Source organism: Panthera leo, chromosome C1 (genome assembly GCF_018350215.1).
Source record: "Panthera leo isolate Ple1 chromosome C1, P.leo_Ple1_pat1.1, whole genome shotgun sequence".
In the NCBI taxonomy this organism is placed as follows: domain Eukaryota; kingdom Metazoa; phylum Chordata; class Mammalia; order Carnivora; family Felidae; genus Panthera; species Panthera leo.
In genome coordinates, this window is record NC_056686.1 from 18,308,415 (window position 1) to 18,332,252 (window position 23,838).

Here is a 23,838-nt window from a genome sequence, read left to right on the forward strand (position 1 = left end):
CTGATGATTATTATCCTACATCATATGCCAGGCGCTGAGGGAAGCAGAGCAGAGCATCCATAACCACTAGTGTTTACTGAGCACTTACTATTCGCCAGGCACTGTGTCAAGGGCTTTACATTTATTAACCTGTATAATCTCCGTAACAACCTTATGAGGTAGGTATTGTAATTATCCTCATTTTGCTTATTTATTTTTGAGAGAGAGAGAGACCGAGGAGAGAGAGAATCCCAAGGGACCTGGGGCTCGATCTCACGAACCAGAGATCATGAACTGAGCCGAAACCCAGAGTCGGATGTGGCTGAGCCGACTGAGCCACCCACGTACCCCAATCGCTAACATTTATTAAATGCTTCTTAACTAAATACTTTGCACCAATGTTGTCTCACCTAATCCTCACAGTGACTCTATGAGTTAGGTTCTCTTATATTGTCTGCTGTAGTGACGAGGGAACGTACTTGAGTAACTTACCCAAGTTGATTTTCAGGTCCATTTTACAGATGAGAAACTGAAGCGCAGAGAGATTAAATAAGTTATGCTGAGCTAGTCGACGACAGGGCAAGACTGGAAAGCGGACGGTCTGGCCCCAGAGTCCGCGTGCATAGCACCCCTGTCTACTGTCTAGAAAGTTATAGAAAGGGGGTTGAGCCCGTCAGTCAATAACGCCACATAATCAAGAGTGGGAGGAGGGAAGAGGAAGTCATTCAGGGAAGTTTTCTGGAGGCGCCATCTGGTCCTTTGGAAAACCTGACTCCTCGTCAAGTGGCAATCGTAACAAACACAGACCACCTGGCTTTTCAGGCTGGGCACACGCAGGACCCTGCAAAGGGCAAGCCAGGGGTACAGGAAACTGTAGATCAACAGGGCACACTCCCTCATTCCATAAGTTTTTATTGCGGACCATGAGCAGTTCTACGAGCCGGAAATATAGCCAGAAACAACATGGAACAAAAATCCCTGCTCTCATGGAGTTTACGGTCTAGTTGGGGGAGCCAGACAATATGCGAATAAGTGAGTAAAATATATGACCGAGGGTGGTAAGTGTTACGGAGAGAAATGGCAGGGGGTAGGGTGAGACAGAATGGAACGGCTTGCATTGGCAAACAGGATGGTACTTGGGGAGATCTCTGAGCCGGTGACAGGTGATCAAAGGCCTGAAGGAGGCAAGGGAGTGGGAGTCGCGGGAATCCTGGGGGAAGAATGTCCCACAGAGGTAGAATAACAAGTGCAAAGGACCTGAGGCAAGAGTGCGTTTGGCTTGTTCAAGGGATAGCAAGGAGGTGGGTGTGGCTGGGGTAGAGAGCAAAGGGGAGAGCAGTTAAGATGAGGTCAGAAGGGTGTGGGGGGAGGTGGGAAAGAGAGCACATCTCCACCCGTCTTTAAGGTTTGTGTGTGTGCTACCAAAACAAACGTGAGTACAGAATGCAAAATATGCATACATTTCACAGTTGGCAAACGAGACTTGAATACAATGTGCTCAGGGAGCCTCCCTGCAGAAACATCCCCACTCACCCCCTCTCTACCCATCTCTGTGAGCCTATGGGGTGGAAATGGGGCGGGGTGGGGGGCCGGGGTAGGAGTGACTATGACTGGGTTTCTAAGCACAGGCTCAGGGTCTGGGTCTTAGAGACTGTCGCTGCCTCAGCGTCCCAAGGAGGAGAATGGTTTCCTTTCAGGTAAGAGCTGAGTGTAGTCAAGGAAGTCTAAAGAGCCCTGGTCTTCTCCCCTGCTTCCCGGCCTTCCCCATCTCCTTGTATCCTGGTGCTAGGATGCCAGCACGTGACTTCCAACAGACACCGCAGGGAATGTTCGCTGATTCAAACTGAATTCGACAAACCCTCAGGCACGCCTTAGAAAATAGGATGTCTTGAACTGTTCCTTGGCCCCAGGGACAGTTTGGGGCCTTCTTTGAAGTGCCATTTGATCCTTTTAGACTTGGAACTGCTTTGAACTGGAGGTCCATTTTGGTTGCTGTTCCGGCAGGGTGGAGGGGGGCGGCGGGAAGGCAACTTTGGTTCAGTTCATAATTTTGTGAAAAACTAACACTGGGTTCAGTTCAGAGTCCACACAGGCACTCCAGTTTGTTTTAGGTTCAAGTCCCTATCTCGGGGGCAGCCTCCTAGCATTTAGTCCTTTCCAACAAACGAGCTGGTCACGGAGGGAGTTGGAGTTGAATATGACTCCATCCTTGCCCGCAGGGGGGAACAGGGACAGTATAAGGCCCAAGGCTCTGATAACAGCCACCGCTGACTGAGCAGCACACGTGGAAAGGCAAAGACTGGTAACAGGGCCCCACCGCGCCATAATGAAACTGAGGCTCTGACTCTAGAGCAGTGCTCCTAACCTCTGGGGTACACTGTCTCTTTAACAGAGTCCCTACAAGAACACTTGAGCAACTTGCTACGGGCTGGGGGAGGAAGAAGCTGCAGTTTCACTATATTTTCATGCATGCATTCAATTTGTTCCAACACCAATGTGTGTTGATACGCTAAGGGTGTAGAGAGACAAACCTCCCACGTCCGGCCTTCATCATTCAACTTAACCTGGTAAGTGAGGAGAAGTAGTTGTGAGTCAAGCATTACCTAAAGCCAGAAGAGGGAACAAGTAACTCTTTCCAGAGGGGGTGACATTTTCCCCAAGTGTTCAACAGAATGAAACCTGGACTGGGTGCATACCTTCTGCCTGGCTCAAAGTATCACTGGGGCGCCTGGGTGGCTCAGCTGGTTAAGCGTCTGACTTCAGCTCAGGTCGTGATCTCACGGTTTGTGATTTCGAGCCCTGTGTTGGGCTCTGTGCTGACAGCTCGGAGCCTGGAGTCTGTTTCGGATTCTGTGTCTCCCTCTCTCTCTACCCCTCCCCTGCTCGTGCTGTCTCGCTCTCCAAAAAAAAAAAAAAAAAAAAAAAAAAAAAAAGACGTTATCACAGTTTCTGTCTCCAGGGGCTTAAAACCCAGGACAGTGTTTCCAGTTTGAGGGCCACCTACATCAAAATTGTCCTGATGCTTGTTAAAATGTGAATTTCTCCCTTCCCCGGAGAAGGAGAATTGGATGGGTAAAGCAGGGCCAAGTGTAGCATCCAGGTGATTCTGATGCACTCCAGGCGAACGGGGGTGAGAAATCAGTCCAGGCAGGAGGAACACAGACAATGGCTTGGGAATCCTTACTAGCCTTCAGGCACTGGGGTTGCAGTTCCAGACTGTGGATTCTAGGAGAGGGATCCCGTCCGTACTGTTCACCACCCGGGGCCTGGAACACACGAGGGCCTCATAAATATTTGTCAATATGCTGGCTCCCGAGATAGAAGTGACAGGAGAGTCAAAGGAAAAAGGAAGAAGTCGGAGGAGGAAAAAAAAAAAAAGGTGTTTCTAAGGGGATGAAAACTTTCCGAAAAGTTGTCCCTCCGGAAGGCAGCTCCGCCTAACAGAAGGACTTGGGGAGGTGGCCGCTGCGGGAAAGGGGGAAAGGGCTGCGAGTCCAGTGGGCTGCAGCGCGGGACAGAGCGGGAGGCGCCTCCTCGCGTCCCCAGGCCAGCCGAAGGCATGAGGTCACCTGGCAGAGCGCCAGCGGCAGCTGCGAGGACGCGCCCGCGCTGCGGCGAGAGGCGGTGTCAGGCTCCGACCCCCGGGGGAATTTCCCCCCCCCCCGCCCCCTCGGGAGGCGGGGCTCGGAGTCCCGCCCACCTACCCGCCGAGCCTGAGCTGCTTTACCGCCCCAGCCCCAGGCCACGCCCCCCGGCTCCAGCCGCTCTTTTCCTCCCGAGTCCGGAGGCGCCGGGCCTTGGCCCCGCCCCCGGCCCCGCCCCGCGGCTTGAAGCGGCTCGGGCTGGGGCCGCCTCCGAGTCGCTCGCGGGGCGTGGGGCGGTGCTGGGCATCAGCGGCTGAGGCGAGCTCGACGCCGGGACTGTCCAGGGAGGCGCAGCGCAGCGCGGCGGGAGCCCTCAGTCGGAGTAACCCGGGAGCAGGAGCAGCCGCCGCCGCCGTCCGCTGAGCGCAGTCGAGCCGGCCATGGCGTTGTCGATGCCGCTGAACGGGCTGAAGGAGGAGGACAAAGAGCCCGTCATCGAGCTCTTCGTCAAGGTGAGCGCTCGCCCGCCGTCCCGCGGCGCCGAGCCCCCGGCGCCCGTCCGCCCGACCGCGGGGGGCGGCGTCCCTGCGCACCGGGCGCTCCCCGGCCGCGGAGCCCCCGCTGCGCCCCCGCGCGGCGCCCGCCTCCCGGGCCCACAGAGGCTGCTCCCGCGCCCCCAGCCCATTGTCTCGGGCCCACCCGCGCCTTCCCGCCGCCCAGGCCGGTCGGGGGAGCCGGGGCGGGACCGGGACCCTCGGCAGCCCGCACGCGGGGCGGCGGTCACCGCCTCCAGCTGCGCGGGCTCCGGCCGACGCCGGACCGTCGTCCCGCGTCCGGGTGGGAAGAGCGGCTGCGCTCCGGGCCCCGGGCGGGGGTGGGCCCCGTCGGCCCCCAGCCCCGCTCCCGCCCTGGCGCCGGCCCGACCCCACCCCACCCTCGCTTCCAGGTCCCCCCGACCCGGGCCGGGGCCGCAGCCTCTCAGTCGGGAGATGATGGACCCAACTTCTTGGAACGCTTTCTCAGAGCATTTCGCTTCCCGCTGGCTTGAAACTGTAACTTTAATTTTCGATGCGGTCTTAAAAAAAAAAAAAAAAAAAAGCAGACATTCCTGGGCTTCCGGGAAAGACCGAGATTCCCAACTTGGGTTTTCCTGTCTTAGGTGTTTTACCACCATCTGGGTTTCTTGTTGCTCAAACTCGGACTGGTTTGTATGATGCAACATTTTGGCTGCTCCGCTCGGTGCTGCTGCCTCGGGAAAGATTGTGCTCTTTTGTTTTGAAAGACAAACTGATGAGGGAGAGAGTTTATAACTTGCTTGGGCTTTAAAGGGTTGGTGTTCCCCTCTGGTCTTTTCAGTGTTTATATCCTACCACCACCTTACTTGCTTACAAATACTACCCCTGTCTCTTTCGTATTTTCTTTGACTATTTTTCATTTTAGCAAAGCAGAGAGAGTAGAAGTTAGGAACATCTGGCTCCAGCTGCCTCCCTCAAAACTTCAAAATCCTTGAGATTCTCTTAGTCACTTACTTAAGCAGACTTCTTCAGAGCCAGGCTGTGAATTGGAAAGTTAATAGGAATCTGGAAGAATCTTGTTCCTTTTTTTTTTTTTCCCCTCGAGTTTTTATTTTAAAGAAGGGGACACTTCGAAGGGTGGAGAGATAGGAAATGATCAGAACAGTGTGCGTTTTAGGATTTTCTTTCAGTGACAGGGTTAGAAGCATTTTGGTTTGGGGAACTGAAACAGCGGACCGGTATAGAACCCCCAGAATATCTTCAAAGATGCTGTTCGTTTGGGGGGCAGATCTAGAACTTTGAAGCACCGAGGATGTAGGAAGGAACCTGACATAAGGCAAAGTAAGAGGGTGGAAGACAGCATGGAGTGGGGAGAAGGGAGAAGGGTGGGTCGCAGATCAGTGTTCAAAAAGTTTTCCTGAGCTAGGAATAGGAAGGAATTCCCATCGACTCCAAAAACAGTGTATCTGTTAAGTTCTAAAAAACCCCATGATACTTAACCTTGAAACTTTAGAAGTAGCATTAAATTTAGAATCAGATAAGGATACTATCAGTGATGGTTTCTTTCTAGCTTTGTACTGTAGGTCCTAGCCAATACAACAAGACAAGAAAAAGAAATGAAGTGTATGAGTTAGAGTGGAAGAGATCAAGGCTTCGTGCTCTGCCTGCTATTAATTTAACCCTTCAGTTAGGAGAGGGGCATGTCACTTTGTTTCTGGAACTGGAGTTACTTCCTTACTGCTTCCCGGTTGTCCATGTCTGTGTTGGACGTGTATTCTTGTTCACTAAATAAAACTCGCAGTAACATCTGAAACGGTGGGTGAGGTGTGGTGATTATATTTCTTCTATGCATAACTATTAAAATAAAAAAGGGTTAGAGAGTCCACCACTCATTGTCAGCCTGTCTCCCAGGACTTGGTGGCAGAGACCCAGGGTGCAAGTCATGGTTCTGCACTCACTGGGCAGTTGTTTTCCCAACTGGAAGTTGTTTACTTCCTTCATTTGTGAAGCAAGAGGTGAGCTGTTTTCTGCTGCCCTGTGATTCCGCGTGGGTAAAGCGGTGTACTGATATCAACCAGGATAGTTGTTTCAAAGGGGAAAAAAAGGGCCAGGTAAATGGTGGTTAAGAGTCTTCTTTTTCTTCTTTTTTGGTAAACGGTTCTCTTGATTTCTTCTTGAAACCTATATATGGGAAATGCAAATGGGGGAAGATACCCTTGTAAGTATAGTTATTTTGAAAGCAGTGAGGGGGCAGAGGCCAGGGTTGTTCAGCACGGTATGTGAAACAGCGTTAATTATTCTGCCAAGAGGTATCCGAGGGTGTAGCCAAAAACTGTTATCTACACTTCAGGCACATGAGTGAAAAGGATATTGAGCTTACCCGTTTAGGTAGATTTAAATTTAAGAGAAATAGGCCAGGACCTTCCCAGCTAGTGTGACTGGACTCACAGCTACATTTTCTTTCTGTTTTTGGAGTTGTCTGCCCCTGAGCCTAGAGGCTCCTCATCACCTGTATAAAAGCAGTTCTCCCATTTGGGTTTGTTGACCCCAACACGCAGAGGATAGGACACCCTCCCAACTGTGGGAGGGCCTTCTTCCCCCACCAAGAGGGGCCTGGTGCATGTATATTTTCATGTACCGACACCAGTTGGGAACCACTAATCAACAGGAAGAAGTTCAGACCCTTTAGCAAAGGCATAAGGTCCCTTATAATTTGAATATAATGAAAATTTCTAATCCAATTTGTTCACTTACTAATTGTGTGTCTCAGGACACATTACTTAAAACTCTCTGTGCCTCATCTGTGCAGTTAGGATATTAATAGACCAAGCTCATAGGAATAAATTAGTTGATATATGGAGCATGTAATAAGCTTAGAACAGTATCTGATATGCAGAAAATAAATGCTAGTTGGGTGTCATTTTGTATGTGTGTATTTATATGCAGATCTCCCGTACTAGATAGAGCTTAAGTTTCTTTTTAAGATAAGGTCTGTATATTTATTTTTCTAAGTGCCTGGAACATAAGACGGTTTGAATGTTTGAAATGAGATTGTTTCCTTTTTTTCTTAGCACTTTGCTGTTTATATATGTGTTGACGTGCTTTGGAATTGGGAACTACTTACTTAGATCCTCATAGTCTGAGTCTCAAACCTTGGTCCTTTGCCTCCAAAACCCTATGTGGTTTTATTCACCTACTTTTCTCCCCCCTCCAGTTGGTAGTACTTCTAGTCTTTTCTTGTGTCTTCCGTGTTTTCCACCAGTATTTCTTCTTGGCCATGTTCAGAATTTGGGAACCAAGATTTCTGTATTAAGTAAAAATCTTAATTATTGAATCACGCAATGAGAGAAATTGAAAAGAGACTGGGTTTTTGTTTTTTTTCTTTGGCTTGTATAAGCCCAACTCCTATTGGCCCTCCTGCCTCCCCAGTCCCCACTGGTGGCTTTGGTTTGCTGTGATGGTAGTTCTGATCTCAGCGTAGAAGGAGTCCCTTTGTAGAGTTTAGTTTTGTGGGCTGGAATTTCAACTTGGTGTACGATTTTGAACTGGGACAGTCACTGTTGGCAATGGTCGCTAAACTGCTGGGATTGGGGTGGTGGTTGTAAAAAATTAATCTGGTGCAGGGTGGCATAACACACAGGAATAACTGTTTCTTTTGAGCTATTTGGCAGGGTCTCCAGTGTGTGTGGACCCTGGAGCCAGACTGCTTGGCTTGAATCTGGCTTCTCGTAATGTATCAGGCAAGTTTCTTAAGTTCTCAGTGCCTCAGTTTCCTGACCTCTAATATTAGGGTAATAATAACAACAATTTTATAGGGTTGCTGAGGGGATTAACTGCTAATCTCTGTGTATTAATTAGGGTAGTCTGAGCTGCCTTCCTAATAATGTTTACTTATTTATTTTGAGAGAGTACGAGTGGGAGAGAGGCAGACACAGAGGGAGAGAGAGAATCCCAAGCAGGCTCCGCACTGTCAGCGCGGTTGATCTCATGAGCCATGAGATCATGACCTGAGCCAAAATTAAGAGACACTTAATCGACTGAGCCGTGCCACCCAGGCACCCCAAGGATAGACTATTGAAACCTAATTTAGGTTTTTGCTCATAAAATTTCTCCAGCCTTGTTTATTTTTCCAACACTTCCCTATTTTTTGGATTGCTGTCTATTCACCAACTTCTCAGTGGCATTTGGGAGGGTGTAGTTGAGTATACAGACGGGCAGACTGTCAACTGTTTTGCCAATATAGAGTGAGCTCTTTATATTTTGTATCAAAGGCGGTCTTCAACCTCCTTTTTAAACGCACATCAAATGTGTTTTCTGTAAGAAGTGATGCGGAGAACTTTGTTCTGATAATTGAACAAAAACAAATTCAACATCAAGACGGTGTCACCTTGGATCTAACTGGTTTGCCATTCCTTTGAGGTTTCCAGAGGGGAAAATTCAGGAGATAGAAATGAATGAGAACTGTATTCTTTTTACATGTTGTGTGACCTGTTCCTGAAGACTGAACAGTGCTACTCTCGGCAAAGGCCAAGGTCACGATTCTGGTTAACTGTAAAATTCTGAGAGAATGGGGCCCCAAATGGGGAAGAGACAGGAGACTGCTGAGGCAGGGGACTGGACACGTGAGAAGCTGTACGTAGTATGAATCATGATGGGAAGGAGGCAGTGGGGAGGACCTGGGTGTCACTGAAAGTTGGTTGGTTTGAAAGGATGCTTACAGAGATGCCTGGAAGCCAGTAAAAGGATGGTGAGCAAGACTTTCCCACTTCCTGTTTCATTAGTGTTGTGGATCCTCATGTCAGGTGTCTCCTGGATAGGGAATTAGTGAGTCCATAAAAGGGAAATGTGCGAGGCAGGATGGGAAGTGTGATTAAAGCCTTAATTAAGATTTTGATCAAGTTAGGGGTAAGTTAAGATGAGTTTGCTCATTTTAGAGGCTCTGGTAGAGAATGGAAAGGGAGTTTCTCAAGGAAAATAACACCAAGGTCATGATTACAAACCATCCAAGTATGAATTAACAGGAATCTAAATTTAATTCAGGGCATCGGTTTGTGAATTCTCTTGGAACTTTTAATCCTCTTGTCTATTGAGACTTGGCTTTTATCCCTCAGTGCTCAGTACTGAGTATTGGTATAAGGAATATCAATTAGTAAAAGGCGAAAGATTTATGCGATCTGAAGAGAAACCAGAGTATAAGGAATATCAATTAGTCTTGTTTGGTTTGTGGTCCCTACCCACCCCCCCCACCTTTATTTAAAACCAGGAAACTGTATTCCTTTAAATTTATGAAAATAACAACTTAACATAGATAAGCAAGACAGTATTTGAAAGTTGTGCCAAAGGTGGACTAGGAGTATTTTAAACTTTAATGGTTAATGTTTTGAAGAAGTAACAATATTAGAACCACGGCCAGATACCGAACTGAGTTCATCGTGCATATATTTTGTCTCCTAGATTTTTTGTTTGTTTGTTTTTGCTTTTCTTGAAGTTGAAATACATTGTGGCCCTAAGTAAGGGGTATAACAAATTTCTCCCCCCCGCTTCTCTTTTTGTGATCAAATCATTCCAGCTTTACATGTGCAATAACTCATCCTTACGAAAAGGATTTAGCTCTCATGATAGAGTTATAAACATGTCAATCATCTGCAATAATTTGCACCATGCCACATAGCTATTTATTTGTATGTGTGAGAGAAGAAAGAGAATCTGAGCAAACGTTGGAGAATAGAACAGCAAGTAATTAGGTGAAAGCTGAAGTCATTAAGAACTTTTAAGGGTATGTGAGTTCTGCCACCTGTTTTCCTCTGCTAAGAACCGGTTCCTTTATTTTGGGGGTGGAGACCTGGTGGTAGGTGACAAGAGGGAAAGTTCTTTAAAAACTGAACACGAACTGAAGGAGGCTGTCGCGCTCCTAAGGAAGCCAGCAGCGTGGTGGGGTGTCCGTGACAGTGGACTAGCAGAGAAAAGGAAGGTGTTCAGACTTTAGGAATGAAATTTTAGCCTCAGACATACAGATGCCCAAGACAGAATTGAAAAGTGTTCAAAGACACAAGCTGAGGAAGAGTGTGCGGTTCTAATGCACAGCATGTTTTAGTTAACACGGGGATCCAGAATTTTGGCTTGAAAGTGTTGAGGGCTGTTGATCCTTCACTAAGTCGTGTAAAAACTGTGGCTAGCCATCAGTAACACAAGCTTTATTTACACTTTGTAGTTTTCGACAGTACCCTTGGTTGCAAATCCTGTTTTTTTAATCACTTAGCATAAGTAGTATCAAACTTTTGTCTGCTTCAGTTTAAATATTGACCCGAAATTTGGAAAGTAATGCCATTTCCTTTCTGCTTCCTAGTATATTCGTTTTATACGTAATGCGCTCTTTGAAAAATATGTGTTTTTTTGGGGGGCATCGAGGTGGCTTAGTCCATTTGAGCGCCCAACTCTTGATTTTGGTTCAGGTCATCATCCCTGGATCATGAGATCGAGCCCCATGTCGATCTTATGCTTAAGACTCTCTCTCCCTCTGTCCCTCTCCTGCTTGCAGCACTCTCTCAAATTAAAAAAAAAAAAAATGTGTTTTTTCCCCAGTTATTCAAACCATATGTGTTTACTGTAGACAACCTAGAAAACACAGGAAAGCACGCATAAAATAAAATTACTAAATAAATAAAATTACTAAAAAAATTACCAAATAAAACCTTCCTTCTGGAAATGGCTGCTGTTTCTATTTTGTTATATATCATAGTCTTTTCCATAAACTTGCAAGAATAATTGATGAGAGCATTTTAATGTTCTTCATGACAGCAGAATACTTGGATGAATGAAAAATGGTATGTAACATGTAGTGAGTTGTGAGTTGATTTAAAGGAAATATACTTTATTTAGTTTTTTTTTCCCAAAGAAACTCAGATTGTATCTGGATTTATCTTCCTAATGACCCTAAAAGAGCATTTACTCTGATTTCTGCTGCAAGTAAGCAAGCCCTTTTTGTTGTGAAATTTGCCAATACCTAGAATTGCTCATAGAAAAGATACTGATTAAATGGCTTGAAGGTAGCCTGCCCCTTTGTGCTCTTTAGGAGAAATCTGTTCTGAAAATCCAAATTATATTTTAGTATTAATTTTCCTCTTTAATCTTGTAGTAGGTACCCATTGTACAGCTAGAGGATGTAAGATAGAATCTTTGCCTGGAAATGGTCCAGCACAATATAGAGATATTAATAAAAGCAAACGTTAATTGAATACATTCTCTGTAGTCAGTGCTGGAGACATAAAGGCGTGAGAGCAGGTTTCTGGTCTTTAAGGAGCTCACAGTATCCCCTGATGGAGAGTTAGACGGTGAGTAAATGAGCCCTGGTTGATGATGGCATTTTCATATACAGTATAGCGACTTTTTGGCTTGTGCTTTTTAAAATGCAGTTGAATTAAGACCTTAAGAAATGATTTATTTGGTAACTAACTGACTTGGACACGAGTGACATATTTATGTTGTGTGCTGACAGATGAAAGGTACTTAGTACTCTGGAACCTACTACGTATGGTATATTATTAGCCGTTTAAAGAAACTTGAATCTTTTCCCTCAGTAACTTAGTTATGTGTTAATATTCTGTAATTTTTATCTATCTAAAATGAAACTGATACTTCTTGCCTCAAACGTTAAATGGAGCCTACTTGCTTTTGGTTGTTTATTGAATTAGATACAGCTCCTTGATCTGGCAGGCAGAGCCTTTCAGATCATGACCCAACTGGGTTTCCAGTCTTATCTCCCACAGCAGCTGTAAATTTACCTCAAATTCTAGCTAGACTCATCCTGAATATGCCCTGTACTTCTGTGTCTCCACGCAAGACTTTTGCTGGTACTTACTTCATTTGAAATATCTTTGACTTCTCCAGCCCCTTCCCCACCTCCAATTTCTGCCTGCCCAGAGGAATAAATTGTTACTTTTTCAGTCACTTTTTCATTCAGTCAACGTAACAGATAGTGAGGTGGTTGTTGTGGGGCCTTGGCTACATCAAGGAATTTCATGGCTTTCATATTCAGTTGGGGAGGCAGACCATAAATTATGTCCACTAGTGATAAGTGCTGGAAAGAAAACTCGAGTAGGGTACGGAGTATAGAATAGTAGGGGCTGCTGTTTTTGATTTAACAGGACCTTTGGCTAGCCTTGTGGAGAATAGCCTAGAAGGAGGCATGGTCAGAAGCAGAGAGTCCAATTAGCTATTTAGTAATTCAGGCAGGAGATTGGTGGCTTGGGCTAAGGTGAGAAGTAGTCTGATTAGAAGATTTTTGTTCTGAAGAAATTACAGGATGACGAAGTTGCCACTGATTGAGACGGGGAAGGCTGCGGAGAGCTAGTTCTGACTGGGCAAAGATCAGGAGTGTCGTTTTTGACACGATAAATTTTAAGACCTCCTGTAATCTTTTGTCTAGTGGGAGAAGCTTATGTTAAAGAAATACACAAACACAGACAGCATATAATTACATTAAAGACAAGAATAGGGCATTTCTTGAGAAGAAATGCCAGGAAATCTAATTTAGATGGAAGCTGAGTGGGGCCTTCTCTGAGAAATGACATGTAGGACGAATAGTAATTAAGAGAAGAAAGAGGGGAATAGGATTCCAGGCTGGAAGAATTGATGCATGTAAAGGCTGGAAATACTCAACAAATTGAGAGTGTGACTGGAATAGAGGGAACAGAATTGAGGTGCAGAGTGAGATGGAGATGGGCTACATCATGGAGGTCTTTGTAGGTCATGTGACTTTTATCCTTAGTAAAAAGAGTAGTTCTCAAAACATTTTAAGCAACGGAGTGCCGCGGTTTGATGTGCATTTTGATATGAGTAGTCTCCCCACTCTGGAAAATGAAATGCGGAGAGGCGAGAGTAGGAACAAGGCAACCTATTTGGAGGCCATTGTGGTCGAGACAGATGATGATGGCTTGGATTGGGGTGGTGATGGGGAGAAGAGAGTGGATTTGAGATACATTTTGGAGGTGGAGTCAATAGGAAGCTAGCAAAGGAGTTGTATGTGACTTTCTAATCAGATTCACTGGTTGAGAGCGGTGCTTTTTATTGGAGGAGGAGGAGCAGACAGTGTTCATGTTTTGCCTTCTGGAGTCTGGGATGACAGAGATGTCAAGTGGATATGTCTAGTAGAAAGTTGGATATACAGATCTCATGTTCTGTAAGAGGTCTAGGGGCGCCTGGGCAGCTCAGTTGGTTGAGCTTGTGACTTTGGCTCAGATCACGATCTCTTGGTTCGTGGGTTCGAGCCCCGTGTCAGGCTCTGTGCTGACAGCTCAGAGCCTGGAGCCTGCTTTGGACTCTGTGTCTCCCTCTGCCCCTCCTCCGCGCTCTCTCTCTCTCTCTCTCTCTCCCCCCCCCCCCCTTAAAAATAAATAAAATGTTAAAGCAAACAACCACAACCAGAAAGAGGTCTGGGGGTGGTAGTGCCTGGGTGGTTCAGTTGGTTCGGCATCCTACTGTTGATTTTGGCTCAGGTCATGATCTCACAGTTCATGGGTTCGAGCCCTGTGTTGGGTTCTGTGCTGACAGTGCAGAGCCTGCTTGAGATTCTCTTTCTCCCTCTCTCTGCCCCTCCCCTACTCAAGTGTGCCCTCTCTCTCAAACTTAAAAAAAAAAAAAAGGTCTAGGCAGGGTAGAGAAAGTTGGGACTTGTTACATATAGCTGCTTATATAGTATTTAAAGTGTGAGACCATTCACTGGGTGAATGAGGAGCAGTAGGGAAAAATGCCCAGGACCAAGTTCTAAGAAACTCTCAACACTTCGGGGTTGTGTAATAGAGAAGCTGAAAAAAGGAGAACAGGGAGGAGTTGCAATAAGGCAGTGTGGGGAGAGGAAAGCTGCAAGAGTGGGGTACCAAAGAAGCCAGGAGAGGCTTTTAAGAAGGAGGGAGTGACCATTTGTGTCAAGTAAGATGAATGTCTGTTTGATTTATTGCCTGGAAGTCGTTGGCAACACAGCAGCAGCCTTGGTGGAGTCCTGGTGGGAAAGCCATAGCAGAGTGGGTAGAAGAGAGAATAGAAAAGTGCCAGCAGAGCCCATGTGTAATGCCAGCTCTAACGCGAGACCTGGCTATGCGGAAGGAACAGGTTGGTAGTCAGAAGAGGAGACATTTTAAGGGGAGGCATTTCTAAAAATTATGAGCTGAAAGGGCTATAATGTTGGAAAGAACACTACATCATCATATTGGAGGGGAAAATAGTTCCCATGAGAGTCTCCTGATTCACTGACTGGGAGGCCTTTTTCAGTGAGGAAGGTCTGTTTTGTGTATATTTAGAATAGATGTGCTTATTACCACTGACTTATTTTTGGGTTGCATTTCCCAAATGCATGAGGTAGAATAAATATGTAGAAGATTATTTCATATTTAATTGAAATAATATAAACATGTATGGGTGCTTTCTATATGCCAGGCACTGGGCTAACTGCATTACTTGTGTTGACTCAATAAAATGTTTGCTGAAGGAGTATACAGAAGCTCCCCCCCCCCCCCCCCCAACCCCCGTGCTCAGGGTTGATTCCAGAGGAGGCTGGTGGGAAAAGAAGATATAAAATAGGTGATTGGGGAAAAGCAAATGCTTATGAAATTCACAGAAATTTTCAAACAAGAGAAATAGACTGTGATGCAAATCACTGGGCTCAGTGCATTATGGCTGTTTTGATTTAGTGCCTCAGAATGACTCTTATTTTAGGTTGAAGTGAGCAGATTTACTTTTTTCCCTCGTACAATAAAAAAGAGCGAGGGGAGAGTCCGTGACTGCGTCCTGGCCCTGAGTACGTGGCTTGACAGCCAGAGGGCTGAAGAGTCGCCATCGCTGTCTTGATGACTGAGCAGGGACCCCTGTGCTAGATTATAGTGCTGCCTTTGGTGTTGCTTGTAAATGTTCTTTCTATCCTTGGTAATATTTGAGATTGGAGAGCCCAGAGTCAGAGCCAGGGGATGATTATCGACTTGAAGTATCATTTGTATTTTCTATGTGGCACTAAATAGTCTATTTCAGAGTTGAAGATGGTTAGAATAAATATTGCAAGTAGGCAATTGAGTTGTCGATTGGAAGACTGGATCTTTATGTTGTCGTCGCAGAGTGGTGAAGAGCATCGTCTCTGGAACTCATGTGGACTGTGTCAATGTTGGTTCTGCCTTTCGCCAGCTGCCTTGGTGTCTCTACTAGGGTAATGGTATCTACTTCTTGGGCTTTTGTAAAGATTACAAGAATTAATACAAGGAAAACACTGAAGGTCTGGCATATCCTAAGCATTATTTGCTTATTATTATTACATGGGCCTTTGGCATGCTGAGTTAAGACTCTACTGGCTCATGGTTGGTTTATTTGTTCAACACATGTGGTTTCAATCTCCAGGATGTTGCTAAAAGAAGCATCTGCCAGGCTGCTACTACAAATAAATAGGTGGGGAACTTTCCATTCTTTATCAGAAGAGCAGATATAATTAGAAAAAAAATTCAAGATCAGTCTCAAATTTATTCCTGAATTAAGTGAACCATGATCCTGTTGACACTTTCTAGATAACTAAAGGACATTCAGATTGGACTCTGCCACAGCAGCTGTTTCTGGACTAGTAGCTAAAGTTTTAAGAGTTTATTATTAGTAGGAGTGTCTTCCTTCCTCCCTCCCTCCCTCCCTTCCTCCCTCCCTCCCTTCCTTACATTTTTTGTGAGAGCAGAAAAGAAGTGGAGGAATAATCTGTGGCTTATTGAATCTGTCTAGTGGTTCTGTGAATTATGGATTTGGTATAATAGTGCCTTGTGCTGCTACATTTTCACTTACAAAGTTGAACTGGTCATACATTAACTGACATTTATCTAATGCTTTCTTTCTTTTTTTTTTTTAATGTTTATTTATTTTTGAGAGAGAGAGGAAGAGAGAAAGAGCAAGCGTGAGGGAGGGAAGCGGAGGGAGAGTGAAGAATCTCAAGCAGGCTCTGCACTGTCAGCACAGAGCCTGACATGGGGCTCGATCCCACGAACCACGAGATCATGACCTGAGCCAAAGTCAGACGCTTAACTGACTGAGCCACCCAGGTGCCCCATTATCTAATGCTTTCTTTATGGGAGATACAGACATGTTTAGGAGAGATTAGGTTCTATTTAATTTGTAGCAGAAGAAATTGAGCTAGTGTAGATTGACAGGTTTTATGCTTAGTAATTTTTAAGGGGGTAAGAGTAGAGAGTTGAAGTCTCCTAATTCTTAGTTGATTTCTAGACCCTAAGATTGTTACTGTTGTTGTTTTTTAATTCCACTTTAGACCACAATGGGATGATGATAAAACTTTAGCATGGCTGTAATTAATAGGTGATGTAAGGATCGTAAACTGATTTTAAAACCCTTCATTTTATGATAGTGTTTTAAGCTCCTTGAAACCACTTAATTTATTCCTGTGTAAGAGTACACTGGTACATGAAAATGAGCAGTAAGTTTTTGTTTTTCTGTTAAAGTCAGAATAAGAGGCATAAGATATTAGAGAGCGTTGTATATTTACTCTGGTCCAGGCACGGTGTGCCACGCCCTTTTCATGTTAGCAAATTTAATCCTCCTATAAACTCTGAAATAGGTACTATCAATACTGTTTTACACACGAAGCTTAGAGAGGCCATTGCTTGTGTGTGGCTGCAGGGCTAGTAAGTATTTGTACGGAGGTCTTTGTTATCCAGAGCCTGACTCTTAACCACTAAGAGCTTTTGTGTTTATATTTTTTCTTTATTTGAAACTTGAATGTTTACCTAACGTAGTTTTGTTTTCACTCTTTGCTGTATTCAGTCACCCTGAAAAATAAAAAAATAAAAGAAAACATTCTGAGAATGTTTAAGGGTATTTCTAAAACATACTGACAACCAGCAAGTCTAGATGGTTCGTTAAATGAGTTTGGTTTCTTTCAGTTCTCTTGGTTAAATTTGAAAGGAAACTAAAATTTCCATTACCTCACCTCTGTGCATTTTGGGGGCCTGGTTAATTAGTATTGTAAAGTTCTGTAAAGGGTTTATTCATAAACTTGTTAAGGAACTTGACTGGAACATCACATATTTGATTTTAGGATTGCTTTACAATTTAGATGTGTCCAAGCAGTCTGAGTTTAACAGAAGTAACATACCAAGTTGTTAATATTTTTCTTTGTGTTCTTCTTTTTTTTTTAACCTCCTCTCCCTTTAGAGGAGCCTACAGTAATCTTTGCATTGTTAATAGAAAAAAAAGCAAGGAAGTTTCTTTTTGTGGAGAGAGGAAATGACTGTTAGTTCGGGACTTTATCCATATTAGGTATAAACTAAATATAGAAGTGTAATCCAGGAGTGAAGTCACATCTATAAAGTTTCTTAAGCAAAGCTAATGAGATCAGCCAGTGCTTTTGGATTTGGGGTTTTTTGTTTGTTTCATTTGGTTTCGTTTTTTCTTTTTTCTGGCTCACTTAAAAGGCTATGAAACTGATTAATCCTGTGGTCTGTCTTCTTTTGTCCCTTAAAGAAAAACCAGACCATTTATAAGGAATCTTTCTTTAAAACACACACACACACACACACACACACACACACACACACACACACACACACAAATTCTGCTTTCTGTAGAAAGAATAGTTGCTTATGTCTTTTTTGAGGGAGGTTGTAAATATGTTCGTTTCTTTAGTTTCTTGACCCTGTTGTCATTTTCCTATTCCCAATTCTCTTCTCTTCTCTTCTCTTCTCTTCTCTTCTCTTCTCTTCTCTTCTCTTCTCTCCTCTCCTCTCCTCTCCTCTCCTCTCCTCTCCTCTCCTCTCCTCTCCTCTCCTCTCCTCTTCTTTTCTCTCTTCGGTGATTTTAACCTTAAGTCTTTTTCACATGTATTTTTACTGTGAGGCTAGACTCTTTCGTCTTTTTGTAAGAAGTGTCTGTCTTACATAGTATTTTCTTGGGTATTCGGTTTTTAACCATGAAGTCAGACCCCTGTGTGGTCAAGTGGTATTAAGGCTCTTCTGATTGGTTGGTGGTAGATATTGTAGAGCAGAATGAAGGAATAAATCTGTTTCTGGCCAGAGCACATGTTGTTCACAAATAAAGACTCTTAAAAGCCCCCCAAAACATTCTTACTGACAATAACTGTTTTCAGCTTCTGTGCTCCTCCTCAGAGCTCTTGGCAAGCATGCGGACGCATTCAGGCCCTTAGGAATGTGCTGTGCTTCTGGAGAGAAGAACGATGCATGCACCTTTATGGTGTATTTCATTATAAATATTTTGGAGTACACCAAACTCTGTAAAAAGTGTAGCTTAACATATAATTTCAAGGGTTTTAGCTCCTGAAACCAAATGCCCTCCAAGGTTTAGCTCCTTCTCTGACCTTGTGCCTTCCTCAGCTGAGCTAATCCTTCCTCCTGTCTGTCTGGAGCATTTGGTGTTTGTATGTTTCTGACCCTCATCTCAGTCATTTCTCATCATATCTTTGTTGCGGGCCAGAATGTGAATTCTAGGAGGTCAAGGATCAGGGACTGTTTACTTCATCTTTCATATTTTCCACCCAACACAATCTTTATATAGGGGAAAACTCACTAATTCAGTAAATATCTATAAGAGTTTTTGGGCAGATTGGTTGTGTAGTCTGGGGATAGATGAATGCAAGAGAATTTTAAATCTGTTTTTGGTGTTGGGTTCTGTGTTACCTCATAGTAAAATGCCAGAGATAAAAATAGTATTCAATTATTGAGCTTGAGACCTGTAATTTGGGTTTTATGATTAGGGCTCACTAGATAGCCATTGATCTAAACTTAATAACAGATGGGTTTAAAGGCCTAGAGTCTTCAAATTACATAACTGGAAGACCAGGTTCAAATTGTTGTTCTCATCTGTAAAGTGGGTGTGTTTCTTACAACTGATGTCCAGTCTAGTCCAGATTTATTTTATATGCCAGAGTAGCCTTAGTCTTGGGTATTTAGGTCCAGACAGAAAGTTGAGACCTGAGATTTCAAAGTCTGATCCAGATAATTGAATTCTCATAATTAGATGCAGTTTATCAGAAAACAAATACAAATGGAGCTAATAAAAATTCTCTTTAAATAAAAAATTCTCAGTGATAATGAGGGCAGTTTGTCCAAGAAATGAAGAATATTTCATAAGTGAATTCTTTGACTAGAAGTATGTTCTATTTTCCAAATGAACTACCTGAAAATCAGCTACTTAAAAGATAAAGGGGGGGCGCCTGGGTGGCGCAGTCGGTTAAGCGTCCGACTTCAGCCAGGTCACGATCTCGCGGTCCGTGAGTTCGAGCCCCGCGTCAGGCTCTGGGCTGATGGCTCGGAGCCTGGAGCCTGTTTCCGATTCTGTGTCTCCCTCTCTCTCTGCCCCTCCCCCGTTCATGCTCTGTCTCTCTCTATCCCAAAAATAAATAAAAAACGTTGAAAAAAAATTTAAAAAAAAAAAAAGATAAAGGGAAGATTTTGTTTGTATGTCTAAAATAAGATACAGAACTCTTGTAAGTTAGGATTTGCCTTTATCATATTTAATGCACCTGTGTGTTGAAATAGCAAGTAAAAATTTCAGTAATAAACATGCTGTCTTGTACTATTCAGATATTTGATACTGATTTTAGGCTAGCCAGGAAGATAGACAAGAATCCCAAATGTTAACTTTTGCAGCTACGGTACATTGTTGAATGATAATTTTATTTTTTTATTTGTAATTTTTTAAAAAATGTTTTATTTATTTTGAGAGAAAGAGCCTGAGCAGGGGAGGGTCAGAGAGAGAGAGGGGGACATAGGATCCGCAATGGGTTCCATGCTGACAGCAGGGTGAGCCCGATGTGGAACTCAAACTCACACACCACAGGATCATGACCTGAGCCGGAGTCAGATTCTCAACTGACTGAGCCACCCAGGCACCCTGGGTATATATAATTTTAAAAATTTTATTTTGTAAGATATTTTAGTGAAAACTTTAAACACAGATAATCCCAAATAAAATACCAGAGAATGATTCATTCTTTCATATGTTTATTGACTGCTAATATTTTATGTTAAAATTCTGTAGCACTTTTATGAATGCACTTTTTCATTGTTTCATTGTTATCATTATTATTCCACTGTTCTTAGTCATTTACAGGTCCAAAATTTAGCTATTAAGCAGTACTGTGATGTATATCTTTATAGCCAATTTCCTGTGCATAACCGTATCATGTAAGTCTGTTGTTAAAGTCGCTCACATACCTTATTTATTCTCTGAATTCTTTATTTTTATTTTGTTTATCTAAAGTGTAATCTCTTAAAAAAAGAACTTCATGGAGAATTCATATTTTTTACAAAGGGAGAAGTTGGATTTTTGACCCTACTTCCGAACTCTTACTGGAATTTCTAGGTCTGGGAACTTGTTGATGAAGAGAAATACCTCTCATCCACTAAAATCAGGTAGCTGCCATACACAGATGGGGGAGGAAGTTTTCTTTTACTCTCAGGACTCTTTCTTTTTTTTTTTTTTTTTTTAACGTTTATTTTTGAGACAGAAAGAGACAGAGCATGAACGGGGGAGGGGCAGAGAGAGAGGGAGACACAGAATCGGAAACAGGCTCCAGGCTCTGAGCAGTCAGCACAGAGCCCGACGCGGGGCTCGAACTCACAAGCTGTGAGATCATGACCTGAGCCGAAGTCGGACGCTCAACTGACTGAGCCACCCAGGCGCCCCAGGACTCTTTCTGAATGTAGTTGATACTACAGCGTGTGTATTTTAAAGCCCTTAGTGAAAGTGGGCTGCTAGATTTTGACTAGCATAAGAATTTCACCCCTCCCTTCCCTGCTCCCCCCAACCCCAACATATTTGTCTTCAGCTGCTAGAGGAAGACTCTGGAAGTTAGTGAATGTATCTTTGTTGTTTTTTGTTTGTTTGTTTTAAGTAGGCTTCACGCCCAGCATGGAGCCCAGCGAGGGGCTTGAAGCCACAACCCTGAGATCAAGACCTGAGTTGAGATTAAAGAGTCGGACACCCAACTGACTGAGCCACCCAGGCGCCCCAGTGAATTTGTCTTTGTTTACAATATGTTAAAAGAATGAGTCTTACAATGAAAAAGGTGGAGATACCTTTTTTGTATGTGACCAGAGTACGAATGACTAATTGTAAAGGGCACGTGTTTCTTTTTATAGTAATATAATCATGACAATATTAAAAAGCACAAGTTAGTTTTCTATATTCCAGACATTCACTTATTGAAATGTCAAACGTGCAAAGTCTACATAGTTTTATCTGAAAATGCCTTGATTTTATTTCCATTCTTTAAATATATGTTTGGTGGATATAAGATTTTGGGGTGATTTTTGTTATTTTTATTTAAGCATTTAAAAAATGTTCCATATTTTCTGGCCTCTGTTATTTCTGATGAAAATTCCACTGTCATTCCAATCATTGTTTGTATGCAGTGTGTTTTTTTCCCCCAACTATTTTATTTTTTTTATTTTTTTATTTTTTTGCTTTTTAGCATTTTGTGATTAACCTCGCTGTCACTTTCTTTATATTAATCTTGATGTTCATGAAATTTCTTGCATCTGTAGATTTGTCATTATTTGGGAAAAGTTTGGCCATTTTTTCTTGAAAATTTTTATGCCTCATTCTTTTTCTTTCTCTCCTTCTGAGACTCTAATTAAAAATGTAGGCCTTTTGATATTTTCCCATGGGTCTTTGAGACTGTTGATATTTTCACCTTAAAAAAAATTCTTCTGATTAATTTCTTGGATCTGTCTTCCCATTCATAAACCTTTCTCTTTCTTTTCTCTGTTCTGCTGTTAAGCCCATGTAGTGGTTTAAAAATTTTTCAGATAGTATATTTGGTAGTTCTTGAATTTCCATTTTCTTTTCAGTCTTTACTGAAATTTTTTATCTTCCTTTATGATGAACATATATATTTTGTTAAGTTCTTGAGCATAGTGATAATAACCGCTTGAAAATCCTTGCCTGCAAATTATACCACTTGGGTCAACAAAGGGTGTGTCCGTGATTATGTGATTAGTTTTTTCTCTTGAGAATGGGTTGTGTTTTCCTGTTTTCTTCCTGGGAATAATTTTGGATTGCATTCTGGATATTGTGAATGACAAGTTGTAGAAGCTTTGGATTTGGTTATGTTCCTTTGAAGAGTATGGATTTTGCTTCTTCTTCTTTTTTTTAAAGCAGGAATGAACTGAACTCAAAGTACAAAACTCTTTCCCCCATGATGGATGGCAGCTTAAATTTCAGTTCAGTTCTGTTAGCTGCTCTGCTTGGATTCTGTACTGTGCCTGTGTGTGCTGGGCATTAGCTAGAGATTTAGGCAGAGTTTTATGCAGATTTTAGGGCTCTGGTTCTCCCGCTGTCTTTTGTATGGTGTTCTGCCTTATTTTCCAGTGGTGCTTTGAATGCTGTTCTTCAAGCCAGCAGAGGCTTTTGGAGTTTTAGCTGCCCTGCATGGCACAAGAATAAAAGATAAAAATTGGGGAAAATTGTGCAGCGTATTTCCTTTCTTCCAAGTGTCAGCTCCCCTCCGATGTCTGCTGCTTTTGTTTACTCTCCAGTGCCCACAAGTGGTTGCTTTTTTTTTTTATTTAAAAAAAAAATTTTTTTTTTTAACATTTACTTATTTTTTGAGAGACAGAGAGAGACAGAGCACAAGTGGGGGAGGGGCAGAGAGAGAAGGAGACACAGAATCCGAAGCAGCTCCAGGCTCCAAGCTGGTCAGCACAGAGCCTGACGTGGGGCTCAGACCCACGAACCGTGAGATCATGACCTGAACCGAGGTCGGCCGCTTAACCGACTGAGCCACCCAGGCGCCCCAACAAGTGGTTGCTTTTGTGTGGAAGTTATCATTGTTATCGGGGTAGAGGGTTGATTTGTGGGAACTATTTGACCATACCAGAAGCCTCAAACTGTTTTTTTTCTTTTTCTTCCCCCCCCCTTTTTTTTTAAAAGGTTTATTTATTTATTTTGAGAGAGAGAGGGAGAGAGAGAGAGAATCCCAAGCAGGGTCCATGCTGTCAGCGCAGAGCCCAATGTGAGATCAAGCACACACTGTGAGATCAAGACCCACAAACTGTGAGATCAAGACCTGAGCCAAAATCAAGAGTTGGACACTTAGCCAACTGAGCCACCCAGACACCCCTTCTTTTTATTTTTTAAAAGATTTTAAAGTAAACTCTATACCCAATGTGAGGCTTGAACTCATAGCCCCAAGATCAAGAGTCACATGCTCTACTGACTGAGCCAGCCAGGCACCCCTCAGAAATTTTTTTTATGTTTATTTATTTTTGAGAAAGAGAAGTGTGGGGGGGTGGTGAGAGATGGGGGAGGACAGAGGATCTGAAGCAGGCTCTGTGCTGAGAGCAGAGAGCCCAATGTTGGGATCGAACTCACGAACTGTGAGATCATGACTTGAGCCGAGGTTGGATACTTAACCAACTGAGCCACCCAGGCGCCCCTCAGATTGTTTTTTTCAAGGTAAGTTTATAATTTTAGGGTAGTTTTAGATTTATAGGAAAATCGCAAAGATGGTACAGAGAGTTTTCAAATTGATTTGTTTTTTTTAAAGTTTATTTATTTTGAGTGAATGAGAGAGAGAGAGAGAGAGAGAGAGAGAGAGAGAGAACGAATCCCAAGCAGGCTCTGCACAGGCAGCACAGAGCCCAGTTTGGGGCTCGAACTCATGAACTGTGAGACCGTGACCTGAGCCAAAGTTGGATGCTTAACCGACTGAGCCACTCAGGTGTCCCTTAAAATGCTGAATTTAACTGCCACTTAATGCCAGCATTCTG

At 43.4% G+C, this 23,838-nt stretch overlaps 1 protein-coding gene and 1 long non-coding RNA gene across 4 annotated transcripts in view; both read left to right on the top strand.

The window, feature by feature from the left end:
- The first annotated feature begins 3,820 nt into the window (after positions 1-3,820).
- Positions 3,821-23,838, top strand: part of CLIC4 (chloride intracellular channel 4) — a 65,404-nt gene continuing 45,386 nt past the window's right edge. The window contains exon 1 of one of the 2 annotated variants that reach the window (XM_042950516.1): positions 3,821-4,075. In XM_042950516.1, coding sequence (XP_042806450.1) covers positions 4,004-4,075 — 72 coding nt within the window. In that variant the 5' untranslated portion in view covers positions 3,821-4,003. Of the gene's footprint in view, positions 4,076-21,011; positions 21,135-23,838 lie in introns of those variants that run through there. The other variant, XM_042950517.1, reaches the window with a different exon arrangement.
- LOC122226782 lies at positions 20,165-21,004 on the top strand. 2 transcript variants are annotated; one of them, XR_006205766.1, is made up of 3 exons: positions 20,165-20,250; positions 20,378-20,478; positions 20,964-21,004. It is a non-coding gene; the product is annotated as an uncharacterized LOC122226782 (long non-coding RNA). The 2 variants fall into 2 exon arrangements; XR_006205767.1 differs by having other exon boundaries at positions 20,961-21,000.